The sequence below is a fragment of the Abrus precatorius genome, unplaced genomic scaffold, assembly GCF_003935025.1.
Source record: "Abrus precatorius isolate BTA unplaced genomic scaffold, Abrus_2018 Scaffold10, whole genome shotgun sequence".
Classification (NCBI taxonomy): Eukaryota; Viridiplantae; Streptophyta; class Magnoliopsida; order Fabales; family Fabaceae; genus Abrus; species Abrus precatorius.
In genome coordinates this window covers 25,679,427-25,701,205 of record NW_020874292.1, presented here as the reverse complement: position 1 = coordinate 25,701,205, position 21,779 = coordinate 25,679,427, and the positions used below count along the sequence as shown (strand labels likewise).

The 21,779-nt window shown below is 33.2% G+C and overlaps 1 protein-coding gene across 2 annotated transcripts; it reads left to right on the top strand.

Moving 5' to 3' along the window:
* Positions 1–371: 371 nt before the first annotated feature.
* LOC113871017 (protein PLASTID TRANSCRIPTIONALLY ACTIVE 12, chloroplastic) lies at positions 372–14,037 on the top strand. 2 transcript variants are annotated; one of them, XM_027507683.1, is made up of 9 exons: positions 372–618; positions 858–1,529; positions 1,868–1,980; positions 2,886–3,145; positions 10,657–10,778; positions 11,206–11,274; positions 12,749–12,802; positions 12,944–13,051; positions 13,313–14,037. In XM_027507683.1, the coding sequence occupies exons 1-9, from the start codon at positions 565–567 to the stop codon at positions 13,409–13,411; spliced, it is 1,551 nt and encodes a 516-aa protein (XP_027363484.1). In that variant the 5' UTR covers positions 372–564; the 3' UTR covers positions 13,412–14,037. The 2 variants fall into 2 exon arrangements, with proteins under 2 accessions (XP_027363484.1, XP_027363494.1); XM_027507693.1 differs by having other exon boundaries at positions 397–618; positions 827–1,529; positions 13,313–13,972.
* The last annotated feature ends 7,742 nt before the right edge of the window (positions 14,038–21,779 follow it).

Sequence of the window (21,779 nt, the reverse complement as noted above, 5' to 3'; positions counted from 1 at the left end):
TAGGTTTGGCACGTCAGTTTTACGGAAAGAAAAAGAGTGTGTTTGGATGGAATTAATTTGGATATTTATTTAAAAAATAAAAAAACTTTTTATTTTTGTTTAAATAATTTTAGAAAATCGAGCATATAATATTTGATTAATTTTTTTACAAAGAAAATAACTTATTTAAGATAAACAAAATTTTGAAACTTATGATTAAAAAATATCACCTTATTTTTTAATTAAAATTTTAAATACAATACTAAGTATTATATAATAATTTATATCTTTTTTTATAATTTTAACTTAAAAAATAATTATTTCATACCATCTAAACACAGTTAATTATTTTAAAATTACTGATAAGAAGGAAAAGGAGAAAAAATGATAAGGAACGATGGCAGAAGTAAAGGCATGCCATACCAGACACTGCTTAGATAATTGTTAGTGTCTCCCTCTTTGCCACGGCAACTCTCTCTCTCTCTCTCTGTGTGTGTCTCTCCCTCTCTCTGCCTTTTCCAATTTTTCTCTTCACCGTAGCCATCATATACGACGTGATTTCGGTTGAAGTTTCAGGTTAAGCTCATGGCTTCCATTCATGCCAATCTTGTGGCTAACTTATCTTTCAATCACTTCCAGGTTAGCATTCAAAGTTCTACTTTTTATCTTCTGGGTTGCTTCCCTCTTCTTTCTTATGTTGCACTTTACATTTACTCTATTAAAAAATAAATAAATCAATTTTGAAGTGAATCTGAAAAATTACACATTTTTCATGCTCCCGCTCCCATTTTTGTTTAAAGTAATTTCATTATGCTTTTATTGTATGTAATATGGGGCTAATTTGTAGCATACAATGGTTGAAACATGAAACCCGATAGACATCATCGTACCTGGTTGGTGCTGGTACTTTGCAACATAGAGTTGGTTTGAGCAATTCTAGAAGGAGAGTTTCTTCACATAGTTGTATAATAAAGTGTGAAAAGAAAGATGATGAATACATTGAGCATGTATCAGTTGAGCGTCCACCCTACTATAGTTACATGGACTCCACCTCTGGCCAGCTTGAGCCGGCTTCCGGCGCTAGAGCAAGTATTCCTGATCAAGAGTATTGGCCTGAAGGAACTGCTAGTCGTGTTAGGGCTGCGAGGGCACCGGCTCCTACTGGTGAATCATCAACCTCTCCATCTTATGGAGCCAAGCCTGGGAGTAGGAGGAAGAGTTACAAAGCAGCTGTTCCTGCTTCTGCTTCGTCCTCTGAGCCGATTGTTGAGTCAACTGGCGCTAGTTCCTCTGAGGCTTTGGTAGAATCCATGGATGAGTCCCAGGATTACTCGTCTGAGTATGTTGTTTATCAGTCTGAACCGGAGGAAGATGAGTTGAGTGAATATGAACTTGATAAGAAACTTGGACGGCCTCATGCATTTATTGACCCAAAAGTTAGAAAACCGATAGAGGGAACGCTTCCAAATGACGAACTATGGTGGAATTGGAAAGAGCAGGAGAAAGAACAATGGTCCAGGTGGCAAAGGAGGAAACCTGATGTTGAAACGGTTAGTGTGCATTCATTGGTTTTGTGATTTATGATTTGAATTTATTTTATGTATGAATTAATTTGCCCCAATCAGTTTATGGATTAAAGGGTCATGTGGCCATTTTTTCTTTTTTATTTGGGCAATCTGGCTAAAAACTGAAGAGGCTATAAGGATTTGGGTCATAAAATCATTTTCTTGTACCAAGATGCTCTTAGCCCCCATGTTAGATACAAATTATTACATGGTTTCGTTCATCAGACCAGAGGGCTTCAAGGCAATAAATGTTGAAGTCATAAATTCCACTTTTGATAATTAAGTCTGGTGTCTTGAGGCTGAACTTCTCTGCCATTTTTCAGGTTTTCCTGAAAGCTATGGCAGAAACTGGGCAAATAAAGCTTCATGGTGAACATCCAACATTGGCAGAAACTGCTCTTTACCGAGCAAGGCGCCATCTGTATAAAGAAGAAAGGTATTCTTGATGAATCCTAGCAACATGGTTCTGATAGGCCTATAAAGTAGTGTTTTTTATTGCATTCTTACTGTAAAATGTACATGAACTGTAAACAAGAAACTAAATAGAAAGGTCAAACAGCAGTTGCTGAAGATTTAAAAATTTCTGAAAGGACTAAGAAAAGGCATGAGAATAGTTTGTGAAGAAGACTACTTGACACAATTCACATCATGAATAAAGAGGATTAACCTAATAAAGTTTCACTGCACAGACCAAATGTATGCTGCTCCAAGTTTATGTAGGCCCCTCCATTAAAATATAAACTGACTTAAAAATTTAATGTATTTTATAATAAACTGACTTAAAAAGATATCAGTCAATATGCTTCCTTTATTTAAAAGTTCAAAATTTGAGTTTTGCTTCCTAGTTAATATGTTGTGAAAGAAAATATAGTCCCTAAAGGACAAACTCCAATTTTTGGTTAAGTGACAGTTTCCAGGGCGCTCAAAAGTTAGGGATAGAAACCATTCTCTAGGCATGTGGATGCAAGACTCTTTCAAGATCAATATGTATTTTTTCAAAAGAAAAAAAGAAAATACACTGTTTGCTTTTTATTCAAAAAAATAAAAAAATGGCATTGTCAGATCTAGGAAAATATTGAGAAAACCTATCTAATTTTAGAGTGCTTAAGCACGAGTGTATAAAGTTAAATTTAATTTTCATATTTGTAAAATTCATATATCAAAATTAATTTTAAAATCAAAATCACTTGCACATAAATAGACACAAAAGAAGTTCTGGATTTATCATATCTTTTGCAATAATTGCTTTAAATCAGGAAAATGTTGATTTTAAATGCTTCCTGTATTATTTTGCCTCACATAATTGAATCTGTGAAAAAAAAAAGCTACTGATTGTTTCAGGCTTCAGGCTGAGCAAGAGAGACTGGAAAAGATTGGTCCCATTGCATACTATTCAGAATGGGTGAAAGCATGGAAGGGGGACATGTCACACGAAGCTATTCAGAAGCATTTTGAAGAGACCGGTGAAGATGAAAATACTCAAATGATTGAAATGTTTTGCCACCAAACTGATCGAGAGTATCGCATAATGATGGGGACTGATACACGTATCCAAAGGGATCCTTTAGCAATGCGAATGAGGGAGGATCAAATAAAGCAAAGTATTGACTTTAAAAATTAAATATGTGTGCCATTTCTGTGTCTTTTAATTCTTCAGTCATCTTATGTCGTATTGCCATTCTTCTTATTTTTAATGATTCTAAAATTATTCAACTTTATTTAGCATTGTTTGTTAAAGGACATGATGAGAACCTTAGAAGAACTATGCCACTAAAGTTAGGCATTGTAGTTAGAGAGTTCAAGGTGTTGTAAACCTTACACTAGAATCTCATATTTTCAATGTGGGATTCAAGATTCCATACCTTGTATTGAATTCTAACATCCCATCATGCTCTGTAGTCCCAACATTCACGTGGGCTAGTTGTGTACTAGTGCCTTGATTAGCTTAGACGAACACTAAAATGTTGGCATTACCACCTGTACCATTTGTTTTCAATTGAGAGATACAGTAGAAGAATCTGATACTAATTGAGAAAAACCTCAAAAGAACTATAACACAAAAGTTAGGTATTGTAGTTGAAGAACTCAATGTCTTATAAATCTCACACTAAAATCCTGTACTTCTAATGTAAGACTCAAGTTACTTGCCTTGCAATTGAATCCTGTGAAAGGTGTTGTATATTCCTTGATCAAATAGGTTACATTGAAGGCTATATATATATATATACAAACTGAGTGACTGGACTCGGAGTGCTAACAAAGGAAATAAATACTAGAATCCTAGTTTTCTTACCTACAATATTTACACAATCCTATTTTAGGAATGATACAATTGTCCAATCCTGGCATATACATGACTGAATCAGCATAAGAATAACAATAAATAATTTTCTAATTTAGAGTCTGATCCTCTTTGATTTGATTGATTGAATTGGAACAAAAAATTTGATCTCCAACACTCTCCATCTAGCTGGGTGGTGAATGTCAATCATCCCCAACTTAAAACTCAAGTTCTCATAATTGAGTCATGGCATGCCTTTAGTTAGAATGTTTGTTGTTTGTTGGCTAGATGGAGTAAATTCAAATATGACACTTTCAAGCTTCTCCTTTATAAAGTGGTGATATGTTTTCACATGTTTGGTTCTATCATGTTGGATTGAATTTTTCACAATGTTTTATGACTATTGTCACATTGTATGTTCATAGCATATTCTGATCTACACCTCCAGCTCCTTAAGCATCTGTAAAAATCATATGCCTTCATAAATACCATTAGTCATGGCTCTAAACTTAGCTTCTGCACTACTTCTTGAAACCATTGATTGTTTCTTTCTTCTCCAAGTTACTAAATTTTCTTCCACATAGGAACAATATGTTGTAATTAACTTACAGTCTGTTGTAGAATTGGTGAGCATTTGTATAAAAATTTACTTTTCAACTTGTATTTTTCTTAAAGTATTGTTGAATCTGGTCAACAACTTTCATGTGGCTTTCTATAGAATTATTCATGAATTGACTCACCAAGCTAATTGCATAGCATATATTAGGTCATGTACGAGTCAAGTATATTAGTCTCCCTAATAATCTTTGATATTTGTCCTAGTTTGTTGGAGGACTTTCCTTCTTTAATCCCAAGTTTTGAACTTGGTTCTATAGATGTATCTACTGGTTTACATCCCAATGTCCATGTTTCTTTTAGCGGATATGTCACATGTTTTCTTTGAGATATAGCAACACCATTCTTGGTACGAGTCGCTTCCATCCTGAGAAAGTACCTAAGATGATTAAGGTCCTTAACCTCCAATTCACTTGCAAGGAGCCCTTATAGTTTTAGAATTTCTTCTTCATCATCCCTTGTGATGATGATGATGTCATCCCAAAACTTATTTGATACATTTATGGACATTATGAGGGATCTAGTTACCTCCAATAAATGCTTGTTTTTGCATTCTGTAATTTTGTTTTGCTGGTATATATTTGCACATGATGTTTGCTGGATGATCCCATGTTTGTGAAGATAAGATCCAAGACTTGTAGTATTTTTAGCCATTATCAATCTGCAGAATCTGAGGTTATAAACCATCTAGCTCCAGTAATAGTTTTGATTCTAGAGGTCCCCTAGACATCTTTGTGAACAAGTGCAAATGGTTTAGAAGACTTATAAGATTTTTTAGGATAATTGTTTCTTGCATGTTTGGCTCACTAAGATTTTTTAGCATGATTAAAAATGTAACCGAATGATCTAAATTTGACATATTATTGTAGAATTTGAGTTGAAGAAGTAAAAGAATCTCTTAAAAGGATGGAGAATAGTAAAACGGTTGGTCCTGATAATATCCCTATAGAAGTTTGGAAAAATAAGGACTTGAGTGACTCACTAAACTCTTTAATGAAATTGTTAAGATTCAAAATGTGGGCTTAGACTTTGAAAGTAAGCCTAAGATTTGGAGAGTGTATGAGAGGAGAAACAAGGAAATGAAGAGAAATGTTGAGGTGGCAAAGGGTGTGACATAATTAGCTAATGAGCAAGAGAAGTAGGGAAATATAGGGGACAAAGAGTGAGGAAAGAGGGACGTCTGGATATTTTGAAATTTTGTTATGGGGGTGGTTAACCTCTGGAGGAGCTTGCTCTGTGGCACTAGGAACTATTATCTTACTATATTTCTATTTCATTTTGAGGAATAATACATATATTATCTTATTTTCCTTGTTTATTCTTCTTCTTTATTTTGGGTAATTGGGTCTCTAACATTTGGTCTGGTCTGCCGGATTTGATGAGACAAAAAAAAGTATTTTGGTGATGTAATTAGCAAGTGCCACCAAAGAAAATGGAGGCTAAGGTTGCTGCACTTGAGATGAAGGTCGTTGGCCTTGAAAACGCAATGCAAGTTATGCAACTCAAGGTTGATTCCAAATAGTAACCCACACAGTGACCCATATGATGAATTTCGACAATTTGTCAAGAAGGTGGAGTTGACAATGTTTGACGGTGATGACCCAGGAGGATGTATTGTTTGTGTTGAAGTCTATTTTCAAGTATAGGGAACTCATCCCAATATCAAGGTGAGTCTAACACAGCTTTGTATGGAGGGCAGTTTGACATGGAGCATTTGAAGAACGAGCTCTTGGAGCGTTATGGTAGAAGTGGAGAGGGTGATGTCCTTGAGTGTTTGGTGGGAATTCAACAGAAGGGAAGTGTTGAGGAGTATATCAGAGAGTTTGAGCGCTTGACAGCACAAAGATTCCACATTTACCTGATGGCCAATACTTTGGGTGTTTTGTGCATGGATTGAGACATCAAAGGAAGTATTCATACATTGGGACCATTACAACGTTCATGTTTGATGAATTTGACTAGAGCTATAGAGTTGGAATTGCAAGAGAAGAAAGGCGGGTGGTTTGGGTTTCGATCAAATGGTAACAAAGGAAACAATGTGTTGTGTTGGGCCAATCTAGCATGGGCCCAAGTATTCGACAGAGCCCAACCCATTCAAGTAATGTTTATGGGCCAGATCATGGGTCCAGATCAAACTTTGGTCCAGGTAAGTTCCACTATGAAGGACAAAATGCGAGTAGGGTCAAATCGGAAGCTGGCAACAAGCTACGCTGTTTTGGGCCCAGAGATCGAGGGTTGCACCACCTATCCTACCTGGAGCTGGCTGATCAGAAGAGAAAGGGATCTTTGCTACTAATGCAGTAGTCCCTTTGATCCAATGTCTCAATTGTCAGTTACGAGTGATCTTACTAGAAGAAGAGGATGAAGTAGGAATTGAAGCACAAATAGTAGAGGTGGAGACCAAGTTGGATGTCGCTACAAATGGGGAGTGTAGCTTGACGTTCTTAGGCAGTGCATTAGTAGTATTGAAGCAAAAACCTCAAACTATGAAAGTCAAGGCCCAAATCAATGGAGTCCCAATTCTCCTTTTCGTAGACAGTGGAGCTACACATAACTTCATTTTGAAGAAGCTTGTGCAAGCTATGGGATGGGAGGATTGAAGATACTAAACCCATGAATATCAAGCTTGGTGATCGATACAAGGCAATAGCACAAGGGGTCTGTCTAGGAGTGGAGTAACATTGAAATTTATTGTTGAAACAGTCTTGTTTGACTTGGACAAAATTGATCTTATATTGGGAATTGCATAGTTGGCACTATTAGGTGAGATGGTGGTCGATTGGGGAAAGCAAATCTTTCAATTCCAAAGGCAAAATCAATGGGCCAAGGTACAAGGAGAGGGCTACAAGTAGTGGGGTCAAACCACACTCCAAATTTTGATAAGCAAAGGAAAGCATACAATAGAAGGCTTGTTATGGTCTACTGAATTGATATTAACAACTGATGTTGACACTGGCAGAAGTAATACTATGGAGAGTGGTATTCAAAAGGAAGAGTTGAATATCTTGTCAAATCAGTTTGAGGCTGTTTCCGAGGAACCTCAAGGTTTGTCTCCAAGGCGTAGCAGAGAACATGCCATTAATTTGGTTAAGGGTCAAGGTTTGATAAATGTAAGGTTCAATATCTATCTATGGGGACCAAAAACATAATTAAGCCAAAAATTAATGAAGATGTTTTTTAAAATACAAGATAAGTGTTTAAAGTGAAAAAAGACATAACAAACTATTTGTTACTGTAAAGTACCCATTAAACTAAAAGGAATGTTTTATCGTACTGCAATACAATCAACTATTCAATATAGTAATGAATGCCTTAAAGGAACAACACAAGAAAAAGGTGAGAGTGGCAGAAATGAGAATGCTAAGATAAATCAATATACACACGAAAAAGAACATGATACAAAATGATAATATACGAGAGACTATTAGAGTAGTACCTTATAATGAAAAAAATAATTGAAAACTATCTAAAGTTGTTCAATCATATGTAGAGTAGACCTTTGAAGGCACTTGAAAGAAAAAGCACGAAAACTGTCTGGTATTAAGGAAATCAGAAAGAGACAAATGCAATAACAAGAATGGTAAAAATGGAGCACTAAGTAGCTCCTACGCTCCAAGTCCTAATTCAGAAAAATCCCCCTACTCTTTTCCACTAGCCCACTTCTACAATGAAGGTCGTCGCGTCATCGACCTCCGCTTGAAGCTGCCTCGCCAATGGTTTAGACAAAAAATTGTTTGTTGCCCCTGTATCCACCAAAATAATCACTTCGTTGCCCCTTATTGTCCCCCTCACCTTGAAAGATTTATTTACAGTGATGAATCCATGAAAGCTATTAAGCCTGATTTGAAAGGACTTCATCGCTAACTTTGTGGAATGACCTCATCCCCCTGAACTTCCTCGTCATCTTCTTCTTCAGAGTCTTCCACTAGAACGAGTTTAAAGTGCCTCAACTTGCATGCATGACCCGGTCCCCATCTTTCTCCACATTTGAAGCAAAGACCCCGACAGCTCCTCTCTTGAAGTTCTTCCTGGGAAAGGCGTTTCCCAATGATGTTCTTCTCTCCACTCATCCCTTTTGGAAGTCTCTTTGCTACTCATTCCACATACGAGATAGACTAGCTCTACTAATATTTGGGCCCTTAACTTGGCCCAAAACCTTGCTCAATGGACTCTCTCCTCCTTTCCATTCCCTATTCCTCTCTTCTAACATGAGAGCCCTATCTTTAACTTAAGCTAGGGAGCCCAGCTCTAAGCTCTTGACTTTCGCTCTCAGTCCCCCTTTTAGCCCATTAATGAAGATGCCTTTCATGATCTTTCGGTCCACATGCTTCATGGGTCTAGAGACTTTTTCAAATTCTTCAATATAGTCCATGAAAAAGTCCAATTGCTTTAATCTCAACAAGGGCCCATAGGGGTCCTTCACTACCCCTGGTTGGAACTTCCGTAGCACACCATCTCTGAACTGTCTCCATGACGGACATGAAGTTTGTTCCTCCCATGCTTGGAACCAATTTAGCGACTTGTCTTCCAATGCTAAGATCACAACCTCCATTCTCTCATCTCCCTCAATGTTATTAATAGCAAAATACCTTTCGATTTTCACCAGCTAGCCCAATGCATCTTTGCCAGAAAATAAAGGGAGTTTCATCTTCCTGTCCATATCATGTTGCCGGCAGTGGAGGCTGTCACTACGCGAGTTCGATCGTTGACTACCCCAAGAAGGGCCACCCCAATGGTGCGAGTGACCACTGTGGGAGTGGTGTGACCCCTCATCTCGTCTAAAACCCCCCTTCCATCGGTCTCTCAGCTCCACTTGGTGGTTCCTCTGTGACTATGGCGATCGACCTTGTGAACAAGCTCAGCATGATTCTTTCAACAGATGCAACATCTCATCAAACTTCCTCTCCAGCTCTTCCACTCGTTTCTCCATTGGCAGCTTGAGCGAAATTGGACCCCCACAGCTCCCAGAAAAAAGAACTCTGATGCCAAAATGATAGAAACAACCCAAGAAACAGCAAGAAAACTGTCTGGTATTAAGGAAATCAGTAAGAGACAAATGCAGTAACAAGAATGGTAAAAATGGAGCACTAAGCAGCTTCTACGCTCCAAGTCCTAATTCAGAAAAATTCCCCTACTCTTTTCCACTAGCCAACAATTATACCCTTTTCTCATAACAAAATGTTTACTAATCATTCTCTCGTCCCACCCCTCAGCATGAAATGCACACGTCTTCACAATTAGTTAGGATTGGTCCCACCTGGTCACATCCCTCTCTCAACTTATTGTTTTCCAAGTTACTCCTAAATTTCCTTCTTTTATACACTTTTATCCTATTCGGAATTCGATCCCTAATGGCGCCAATAAAAAAAGTGAATTGCATAACTTAGTTCGGTAAATAGGGGTCGAAGGAAACTCAAAAGAACCTTAGACGAAATTATTAAAAAAAGACATTTTGATTAACACAAATTTCTAAAAATTTAGTTTTTGACCAAACTTAATAACATCGTGTGATCCTTGTAGCTAACCTTACCTATTGAAATAAGGCTTGGTTGTTGATGTTATTGTTTGTTTCTTGCATGTTTGGCTAATTGATAAACTTCTCATTGAAATATTTGTAAATTTTTATTGAAAATTGAATGGAACAATTGTCTAAGGTACATATAATTTGGGTGACCTAGGTGGTAACGTGATAACATCACATTATTTTTGTCTTGTCCAGTACTAGCAGCTAAACTCCTTCGTTTTGGTTGTTCCTTGTTATCAACTTGAAGGAAGTAGAGTCCTATAAATTCTTCAGCATTGTTTATCCTCTTCCCTGAATCCATTGTTTGAAATTCATGGGCATTTGGAAGAAATTTAGTAACACAATTAAGGTCTCACATGAGTTTACAGAGAGACAAGAGGTTGTAGTTTAATTGGGTGGGGGGGGGGTTGAGAGAGAGAACAGAATTTAGTGAAATGTCCTTTAATACCACAACTGATTCTTTACTAGCAACCTTGGATGTTGATGCATCAGCAATTCTTACTAAGGAGTCTTCTATTAAAATTGTCATATGCTTATTGGATAGATCATGCTTTTGTCCTCCATGTAAAGCATGGGACACTATTTTTGTCATACTTTATGCATTGACATCCTAGTTTCAAATACTATTACACTTTTCAAAGTCTAAATATTTTTAATCTAGAATAGTAGTTGAAGAAATTCTCTTCTTGCAGTATGGGGTGGAGATCCAGTTTACCCAACTGTGAACTATATTCAAGATCCAAATGAAGTTATTGACTACAGGGGGCCAGATTTTCATGAACCAACGCCAAATATGGTGGCTTATCTGAAAGAGGTTAATTGCTCTAAGCACTTCTTTGTTTTCTTTTTATTCCCATCTGTTGTTAAAATGGGAGTAAATTGTAATAGTTAACCTCTATTGAACATAAAAACATTTCTCCAGGATGGAGTGCTCAAAAAATTTTTGGGATATATTTTCTTCCTTACTCCAAAATATAAGCTTCATATGGTCATTAATGGCCATTAGATTTGTTTATGTTCTAATGCTTTCAATTTAACTGCTACTTGTTGCCTCAGTAAGGATAATCCCCAAAGCACTTACTTGATTTTACAAGTATAGTACTGTAGTTATAGTGGCTAATTTATCCTCAAATATATGATTTTTTCCCCTTCAGACTTGTATAATGGCAAGACTTTTTAGTAACAACTGTGATTATTTGTTTATGGCACAATTGCTGAACTTCTTTTCATTATATGATCAGCATGGAAAAATGGTTTCAAGGGAGGAATTTGACAAGGTTATGGCTAAGGAAAAGACTGAACAAGTTGAGGTAAGGAAGTAATAATTTGAACTTTATAATATTGATAGAATGGATTATTTTGCAAACAGATGAATTGCATATTGGCAATTGCTTTCTTGATGAGATTTATTGTCGAGTTATACTTTTATATGATTTGTCTTCACTTGGGTGCTGGGAAGTGAAATACAGGCATCACATTGTTTAGGCCTCCTGTATTAATTTGCCAGATCCTAACCTTTTGGATGGGGTCTATTGTTATATTAGATATGAGCTTATCAATTGGAACTTGGAAGGCTTAATTGCTTGAAGGTTTTATAGTTAAATGTGTTTTGTTCTAGTGATTTGTTCTTCTAAGTCTTGAAACCAGACAGTCTTAATGGATGAGTTGAAGGAATGATGTGTTCCTTTACATTACTAGCTTCTGTGCCAGCTTCCTTGGAAGCTGATGAAAAGCAATTGGGATAGGTCACATAAATCTCTGTTTTTTAAAAAAAAATCCTAGCTTGTAAAATGGATCTGAAAATCCCAGTCTTTTTCCCTTGACAGTTAGTGCACTAGGGAGATAACTATTTGGAAATAAAAATAAAAGAATAGTGAAAGCTGGGCCTCTATCGTCAACTAATTTTGTTAAGGGGGAAGAGGTTAAAGGTTGGCAGAGACCCAAAAAATTGGAATTATAGTTTATCTTTTAAACCGAGTTTAGTTCAGTTTTCGTAGTAAGTTGTCAAATAAGCAAAGCTTCAGACAATATTTCACTTCTATCAATAATAACACGGTTGGAAGTACCAATGAGGCGAGGAGTGTCATTTACTTATCTTTTCCCCAATCCATTAGACCAATTTTGCTTAATGGGATGGAAATTGTCATTTTATTTAGAATCTTAAAGTCTAGCCACTGGTAAAGAATGATCTCTGTTGATACAGTGCAACAATAAAAAGCGGGGAAAAATTCATGAAATATAGTTTGTATGTGAGATGACTTTTATTTGATTTTCTGGCCCAATTACTTACATCAGGTTGCACACCAATTGGAAGTCTAAAATGAAATAAAAAATGTTAGAGAAAATTAGAGATCCAAGTACAAATCTGTATTTATTCTTTGATTATATTTGATAAAGTTGAGCCATAAAAGGAGGGAGAACCATTTCAAAATAAATATATAATAAGAGTAAAGTTTCTCTTTATCATGCCAACTTGCCATTCAATCCTTATACATTGTTTACGGCAGGACAGATGTGTAACCTTTTTTATTTTGGAATTTCTCAAAATTTGTAGCATGGTTTTATAATTCATAGACAACAGAATTCTTGTGGTGTTTGCTCTTGCCTGTGTTTGCCCTTTTACTTGGAACTTGTACTATTCTCAAGTGCCAAGTTACAAAGCTTCACATAATGAACGTCATAGAACTATTTCTTTCATGTTTTGCATCCTCCTCCTTCATTCAAATACTACCTATGGCCTATCATTCTAATATAGTTTGATACCCTTTATTTGCAATATGGCAGATGACAGACGTGGATGAAGCTATGGCCAAAGCTGTTGACATCGGAGAAAACGATGTAAGCTTCAATTCACCATCTTTCTAGGTTTTCATTTACTATTGCGACTGTAAACAATACTTGTGGTTGTCTTGTGAGTTCCATTCATAAATGATTGGTTGTAAGTAACATTTCCCCTCTTTTTCTCACTTTATTAACCAGGATGAAGAGGATAGTGATCTTGAAGATGGAGAGGAAGAGGGAGAGGAAGAGAAGATTTCTGATTATTGGAGTGTGTTGAAAAGTACCCCCGAGCTTCGCAAGTCAAAGGTATTCCTTTAAATCAAATATATTCTGCTGGTGTAATCTGTTTTCTCTCTTTAGTAGTGTTCAATATCTTCAATCATGCTTGCTTGACCACAGTTGTCTTTAAAATAGTATCCTTAGGTGGATAAAAGGCTTTCTCATATTTCCCTATTGGGACTATCAAATCAGAAGTCTTTGAAATATTGTTATATTTCACATGTTTCTCATTTCATCAGCAATGATGTGTAATCAACAAAACATTCCTCCCCCTCCTTGAACTTGCAGCCAAAACCAAAGAAAGATGGTCCTATGTCGCTGGACGAGGCTGTAGATGATTCGGAGAACTTGACTGATTTCCTCATGGACTTTGAAGAAGAAGAATGACATGCCTCTTCGTGAAACATGGATTACTGCAGCAGTGGTAGACATGCATGTTATGTTGTAGACAGAATAAAAGGTTTGCATGTTAGTCTTCCTTATCAATTTCTTGCGCTATCAATAACTTTAAGGATGGGGAGGCGAAGGTGATGATTATTGGAATGAGATTTTGAATGCTTAATTCAAGAATTCTAGAAACATTGAGCTAGAGTTAAGTTCCGAGTTGAGCTATTATCTTGAATACTCAACTAAGTACTCGTTTCCAAGTTCCAACACCTGTGTACGTAAACAATTTTGATATCGTAGTATTCGTATGGAACTTAGCAGATAATTTTAACTAGGAGATCGACCATTCTAACATATTAAATATGTTGGTGCAAACTAGAACTCAATACGTATCACATATCATCTTTCTCATGTAGTTCAAGTAATGCTGTCCTCATTTATTGTGATTCACTATCCCCTTCAGATTTTGGTCCAAGGCATGTTTAAGACTTCAGATACTTGCTAATGAATAGTTGTATTATGATTCAGAATTTCAATATGCATGTATTCATTTTATTATGCTTAACTACTTTAAACTGAATAATGTTTATGCTTTGGATAATGTTAACTGAGTGTTGTTTGAATTTCGAAGTTAACCAGGGGGAATAGTAGTGTATAATGATCCTCAATTTAAGAAAAATAAAGGTAATTGTTATGGCGTCTTTGCATGTAGTTGGGTATCAATACCTTTGCAACATTGATTAATTAATATCCGCCACGAGTGTTTAACTGTTTACTAATCTATGTCATCAATTTTTAAAAAAATTTAAATATATCTATATAAAATATTTTTTTCACATAATGATCCTTATAAGTAAATTTTATAACATGGGCAACGAACATTACTGGGAGGGTAGAACATTGTATAGTTTGATGGTTGGTATGTCTTCTTGTTGGATGTGTGTTGGGCCATTATTCAAATGTCCTATTGGGCCTGTGCCCCAAGGACCATGTAAAAAGATTTGGACCAAAATATAGACCGAAAAAAGATACATCAAATTGGGCTTAACTATGTAGTGCTTATTTCAAATATTCTTTTAGGCATATGCTATATATATATATTATGCTTTTGGGGGAATATATTTTGCTGGAGCCAAATCGAAATTATCCAATGATGTCTTTACTTTGCCCATGCAAATATGTGTATAAAAAAATTGAAGCATCAGCATCCCACTAGTTCATCTCCTGAAAAAATGAAAGAGAACCAAATAAAATTTCCCAAATTGAAGAAAGGAAAATCGATTACTCTAATTCAGTCCAAGGGATGGTTAGGTATTGGATGCAGATCCTCAAATTTGAAGTCCCATATGGAATTCACCTTTAATGAAAGACCGTTCTCTGGATTTTTCTACTTCTCTACCTATTTGTTTTTCTTTTAATGTTGTATAATATTGTTTAGTCGCTTAGTTAAGTTTGTCGGTAAATTATTTAGTTTAAAATTTTTATTTAAGATAGACAATTTAAATATAACATTATCATTCATTATTTAATCACGGAAATTATTAATTAAAAAACTGATAATTATCTATATATAAAGAAGACTTAATGACTGACTACCTTCTATTGTTTCATTTTTCAAAGATGCACAAATATAAAAATGGTAGTTGCGGGTTCTAATGGAACTTGTGCCATTAACCATTTGACTTATTTTATAAATGATTTTTTTAACATGTACTCCAAAAGAACAAGTTAAAATATAACATTTAATGTCATCAATTATATTCTATGATATTTTATAATTCTTAACATAAATTTTTTATACATAGTTTCTTACTGGGTAACTTTAAACGCTATAGAAGAATATTTTATAAACCATATATTATGTATATGCGTGCGCGCGCGTATTTCGCTTTTGGCAAACAGAGGCAACTTAACTGTTTTGACTCTATTGTGATAATTTCATGATTGACCGAACCACGTGCTTCTATTGCGTTATACGAGGCACTGTTGATCAACGTTGAACCCTGTCATCAATCCATAATATAATAAGCTAAAATAAAACATTCAGTGAAAATTTTTACACGCTCAAAAGGTTATTCCAGCGTAATGAGATTGCAACTATTGAAAGAGAGCCTTTTGAAGCATAGCTTCACTTCAACTCTTTCTTATAGGATCAGATTTATCTCTTTACTTATTATGAAGAATAAGCTAAGCTTTTTTCTTTTTGGATCTTAGTGACTTGCAGAGCATATAATTTGAGTAAAATCTTGTCTAGTTAAAACCATATCTAATTAAAAGCTCAGAAATGGTCTTCTCTACCTCTAGATCGCAATAATTTATTCTCTCTGGCCTACACTATCCACCTGATTCTTCTACTAGATCTTAAAAGTGCTCAATAAATTAAAATATCATTCCTTCTAGTGATATTAAATACCGGCAATTAGTATTATATTAAAAAATATTAGCAATATTTTAATACACCTTTATAGCCATAATTCTTTACAGAATTAATTGCATCATTGATGTCTAACATTTTCTAAACCAAGAAATGTGTCCATCCCACTTGCCTTGCTTGGAATGTGGTCCCATTAATAATTGATGGATTCATACTTGGGCTTCATATTCAAATGTATCTTTGACACAATTTTAAAACATAAAGCTTTCAAATGTATCTTAAATGATACTCCAGTAGTTTAAAATTCGGCTCCTTGTAGAATACCAATATCCTCGAAGCTATATTCAAAGTGAAAAATAAATGTTTGACCACCCTATCTCAAATGGTGTACAATTTTTTTCTAGATAACAATTATTTTATTGCAATCCGTGGCCAAAACACCCCCTAGTATAGAAGTACTTCAAAAATTTCCCCACTGCTACATTTTTCACTATTCATGTGGAAACTCCTGTGGTGCAAACTCAAGTAAAGATGGTTGATTGAACGCAATTGGGGCACATGTAGATGTGTGCGTATATATATATATATATATATATATATATATATATATATATATATATATATTTAAGAGAGACAAAAAGGAGAGAAATATATTAGAAGTGAACAGAGTGGAAATATTAATCTAATGATAGGGAATTGGAGATTTGACTTGAAAGACAGAATGTTTATTGTAGGGGTTGTAGGTCCAATTTCACTAACCCAGATGATATAGAAATGATTAGCAAGTCTGGTTATAAGCAAACATGTATTATAATTAAAACAAAACTGTTAATGGGTTTATTATGTTGGAGACCCTATGTCACCCAAAACATGGCCAAGAAAAAATCCAAAGGGGTGCTGGCTTGCTTTCTTGCTTTGCTCCCTGGCTGCCAGTTACCTTTGAAAAATGGCAAACAAAGAGGGTGAAAACAGAAACATTTGGTCAACATGTTTCATCCTATGTTCGTCTCTCTCTAGCAATGTTTATGCTCTTCTTTGGGTGGTTTATGTTTCTTTGAAAAGGGACACTTATAGCTAAACCCCCTCCTTTTGATTACTAATAATTATGCTTAGTGACACTCTCAGCCGTTCTTTGTCATTAATTAGTCGTATTCATGCTACAGACCAAAATGATTAAGACATGGGCTCCACTTTATTATTCTGTTCCGTTTGCCTCCCCTCTTTAGTGCTGTATTCTTCTTAAGCTTGTACCTTCTACTTTCATGCTGTATTAACAACTTTACTACTTTTTAATTATAATTCTTCTAACATTTATGTTCCTATCCAACTTTATTATTATCAAATTAATTATGCCCTCGTGTTAACTCTATCTTACTTCAAGTTTTAAATATCTATATATTATCGTGTTGCCAATCACCTCCATTAATCACTCACTTGAAAACCCAACAATTTGTCCACCTTTCTTATTGTATCTTTTAGATGGTTGCGTACGTTGCCCATAAATATTTGTTCAAATTGAGTAAGATATATTTTAACTTTTTTATAGTAACATTTTTTTGTCAGAGAAAATTTTGAGACTCTATTTAAAGACAATATAGTTTCTTGTACTTTAAATTAATCGGCATAGGAGGGTGGGGGGGGTGTTAACAGACTTGTTTAATCATTAGAAATCTAAACGTATAAAAAATTAATTTCAAAAATGTTAAGAAGATTTTTATTTTTTTTTATCACATCTTATAATACATTCTTTATTGTTAACTTTTTTAAAATCGACAAAATCAAGTGTAATACGCATTAAATATATAATATATTTAACTAATAGTATAGAATGTTTTTTTTTTTTTAAAAGTAAGTTGAATGTATTAATAATGTTTTTCATTTGATTTTGTTTTTCATAAAAACTCTGCTATTATTTGTATTACTCGATTATTAGAGAGTATAGAGATATTTTATTATTATAGCCATTATAAGCGGTAATTTTATTTTTATAGTGTTCTAAAATATTATTAAACTATGATAAATATATATATATATATATATATATATATATAATTCCCTATTTTAGTGATATCTCAGTGTGTCACATTCCAAAATGCATAGTAAATTAAGTATAGTACCTATTATAAAATGATTAGCACTTAATTATAATTACAAATAGTACAAGTGCATTTATAATCTATTTCAAAATTTTATTTGAGTGAATTCATTTATTTAATTTTGAAAATATTTTCACTCACACATTAATCCCTGAATCCATATCAAATTTAGAGAGTAGATTACAAATGAATAATATTTTAAGAGACTTCGTTTATTTTATGCACAAGATGTGAAAATTAAATTATTTCGTAGCCATTTTCCCCAAATTTTTCCATCTAATCACATCAGCTTCAAGTTCTGCCATAATAAACAAGATGAATTCTTGATTGTTACAAGTAATTTAACATTTATAAAGGAAATATCATACATTTCTTTTTTCTATGATTATTCACTTAATTCATTAGTTTGGCAATTTTATATTCCAGCTCATTGTCCCACACCAGCCAGGAACATATAAATTCCACCCTGTTTGTAGGGTGGCGTCGGTGCAAACTTGGGGTTAATCCTTCTGGTTCCCCTCTGTACTTTTTATTTAAGTGAACATCATGTTAATTAGTTACTAATAAATTTAATTAGGTTAAATCAATTAGTTATAAGATTCTTTAGAAAAATTTAAATGCATTTTTATATTTTAAAAAATTATGATTGTGCGTCTCCAAACTCTTTCTGATTAAATTATTAATTAAGATTCTATTGGGATTCATACAATGCAGCGTCTAAACTAAATATTCTTATACAATTCAAGGACTGGATTATTATTTTTAACTATACAATAGGTTTTTAAATGATTTAAAATTATTTAACGAAATCCTAACCAGAAATTTAATTAAAATTTGTTTATAAGTTCATTGACTTAATTACAATTTTTCAATATATAAAAATTTAAGAGATTTTTTAAAAATATCTCAAGAACCGACAAATTATTTTAACTTTTAGATTACAGTGACTAATATTACTAATTTAACACTTGCTTAAATATAATAGTTAATATTTTAATTTACATGATAGGATTCATTAATTTAAAGATTATGAGTTACTATTGTATAAAATAATATAAAACATGTACACATACAAAGTGAAACGGGCATTTTACAATTTTTCTTATGTGGGCAGAATGGAATTTTTAAAATTTTAGAGATAAAAATATTTAATTTATATAATTTCAAAAACTAACTTAAAAATTTACTCTCAGCAGATTGTTTGAACCATGGTTTTCTGTAGAACATTTCTACAATTTTTAATTATTAAATGAAGAAATCATTTAATATATTGTATATTTTAATGTCATAATAAATAAAAAATTTATTTGATACTTATTTTAGAAAGATTGTGAAAAAAATATAGCAAAATTATTTTCTATATGCTCAAATTAAAGGAAAAAAATTATAGATATAGGATAAAATCGTCACTTCATTCATGTATGCCGCATTCCCGCGGTTCAATCTTTGAAGAAAAATGTCTCTTTAATCGATTCTTCTGTGGCTTAACATAATTGTATATCAGTCAATAATTTTTCTTCAGTATACATACATTGTTATTACTCAAAACGACAATGTAAGATCATGTCACATGTTTTTTTAGAACTACTTCACCAATGTAGTTTTTTCCTCTTTTTAAAGAATTGTTAATAGACCTTATATACAAGGAAAAGAAAATTAAGGAAATGATAAACTACATTATAAAAAATCAATCTCGCAGCATACTCATAATTAATGTTTCATAATTTTACCAACTAAATTAACTTGAGGGGACATAGTACAAAAATATGCAACATTTTTTTCCTTGATCTCTCATTTTAATTTTTACTTTGTTTAAATATTAATTAGATTATAAAAATTAATAAATCAATTATTTTATGATGATATTTTTTAACATTAAAATAATTTAAACTCGCTGTCATTGAAATAAAATGAATGCCGTGTAACAATAAAAGTAATATTTGAGAAATGTTTTAATGTCTTAAGTTCTGTATTTAAAATTTTATCAAAATTTTAATTCGAATGACTTAATTAATACTTATATATCGTCTTCGTTTTTAATAGTAATATTATATGTTTGACAATAAGTTTCTTTTAATCCTATTAACATAATAATTAAATTTATGAAAAGTATAACAATTCAATAATACAAATAATATAAAATTATTCATGAAAATCGAAATTAAATTAGAAATATTGAATAACTACTCTTTTTAATATATTCTTTATTATTAGTTCAATTTTATAAATATTAAATTACATATATTTTACTATCGTCAATTGATATTGCACTTGATTTTGTTAGTTTTAATAAATTTTAAATAATAATAAGAATATATTAAAAGTTTTAAATACAAAATATATTATCAATACTTTTCAAATTAAATTCAAAGTTTATATATTTTGGCTAGCAATGATTAAACAAGTCTATTATCCACTTATGGCTATTAATTTAAATTACAAGAAACTTTGTTATTGTAAACAAAGTCTCAAAAGTATTTCTTATGAATAAAATGGCACTGTATAAAGTTTAAAAATTTATCTTAATAAATTTGAATTACGAAAAAATGAAAGTACCTTTCCGAAAAGCTTTTTATGAAGAAAATGTAAGTGTAGTGTGATTTTTGAGACCTATGTTTGCTACCTGACAAGAATTCACGAGTGGAAAAGAAGCTATCTTGGTGGACATATTGGAGTCACAAATTCCGCAAGATCCTCGAAATTATTGCATGTGGAAAGGCCCCTCCAATTATAACATGTCCTTTTTCGTCATCTGCACAACAATCTATATCTTCAAAAAAATTATTGGCACAAGGTTATTATTGTAGCTGTGATGTTTAGTGTAGTTCTTTACATGCATTGTCTCTTTGCTACCCATCTCCATTTGCATTATTTTACCTTAAATTGGTTGTACATCCGTATTTTTGGCTTCATTTATTGAATCCCAATTAGTCATACCTGTTTGTTGAAAACCAGCCTATAGGATGTGACTCATTTTGTCTAAAACCCAAGCTCCTATGGGATATACAATTCGATCTCTAAGCCGACATTACTAGTTTTTTATTCATGAAGGTCCAGGTAGAGTAACTATTTTAATTGAAATGATTTGGTTTAGAGAATAAACTTGTGTTTTAAGTTAAACCAAACTAACCTGAACAAATTTGGATAGGTTTGATCAAATCATAATATTGTGATTCAACTGTTCAATTTAAACTTACCTAGGTTCCATGTTATCAACTAAGGAGAGCAAAGAAAATATTTTTCTCTGATTGAAATTATGCAATGTATAACATCTCTTATTTTCTTTCATAGTTCTTCTCTGTTCTCTCTCAAAAATTACTGTGATTTAATTATGTTCAAGACTGATGGAGAAATGACGTATCTTCAAATGAATGAAATGCATCAAAGACGTGTAACAAGTGACATGAGTTGGTTTGGAAACGTTTCAAGCATCAAAACAAGGCTTTTTAAAATGAGGTGATGGCTCGAGAAGTCACTGTGGATTTAAAGACAAAGTGTACATCTCAAAATTAAATAGTCCAAATAGAGCATTTTTAGGGGGTGCCCATTGTTTAAAGTGATGCATTTGTTAGCCTTTTTTTTTTTCGCATTGAACTGAAATTTTGTAAAATTTGAAATTGATTAGTTTAATAATTAAGAAAAAGGGCTTCATGCAGCTGTAGAAACTAACATCTCAGACGTTTGAACATGTATATTAGGATATTATGAGTTATATCGGTGCTTTTAATAGTTGTATTTTTTTATATTTTGAAATAAAGATAGTGGGATTTTGTTTAACGTAGGAAGCAATCATATTAAGAATCCTCATATGCAATGCAATGTCAATAAAAGTTGGGTTTGCTATACAAATTTGTTATCTTAAAAATTCTTATCTTATTGAAAGGAATGATACTTGAAG

Bases quoted from the DNA above. Each gene is read 5' to 3' on its own strand.
- LOC113871017 (XM_027507683.1), top strand. From the start codon at position 565: ATGGCTTCCATTCATGCCAATCTTGTGGCTAACTTATCTTTCAATCAC. The intron at 3,146-10,656 runs GTATTGACTTTA...CTCTTCTTGCAG, and splicing joins GGAGGATCAAATAAAGCAAA to TATGGGGTGGAGATCCAGTT. The intron at 12,803-12,943 runs GTAAGCTTCAAT...TTTATTAACCAG, and splicing joins TTGACATCGGAGAAAACGAT to GATGAAGAGGATAGTGATCT.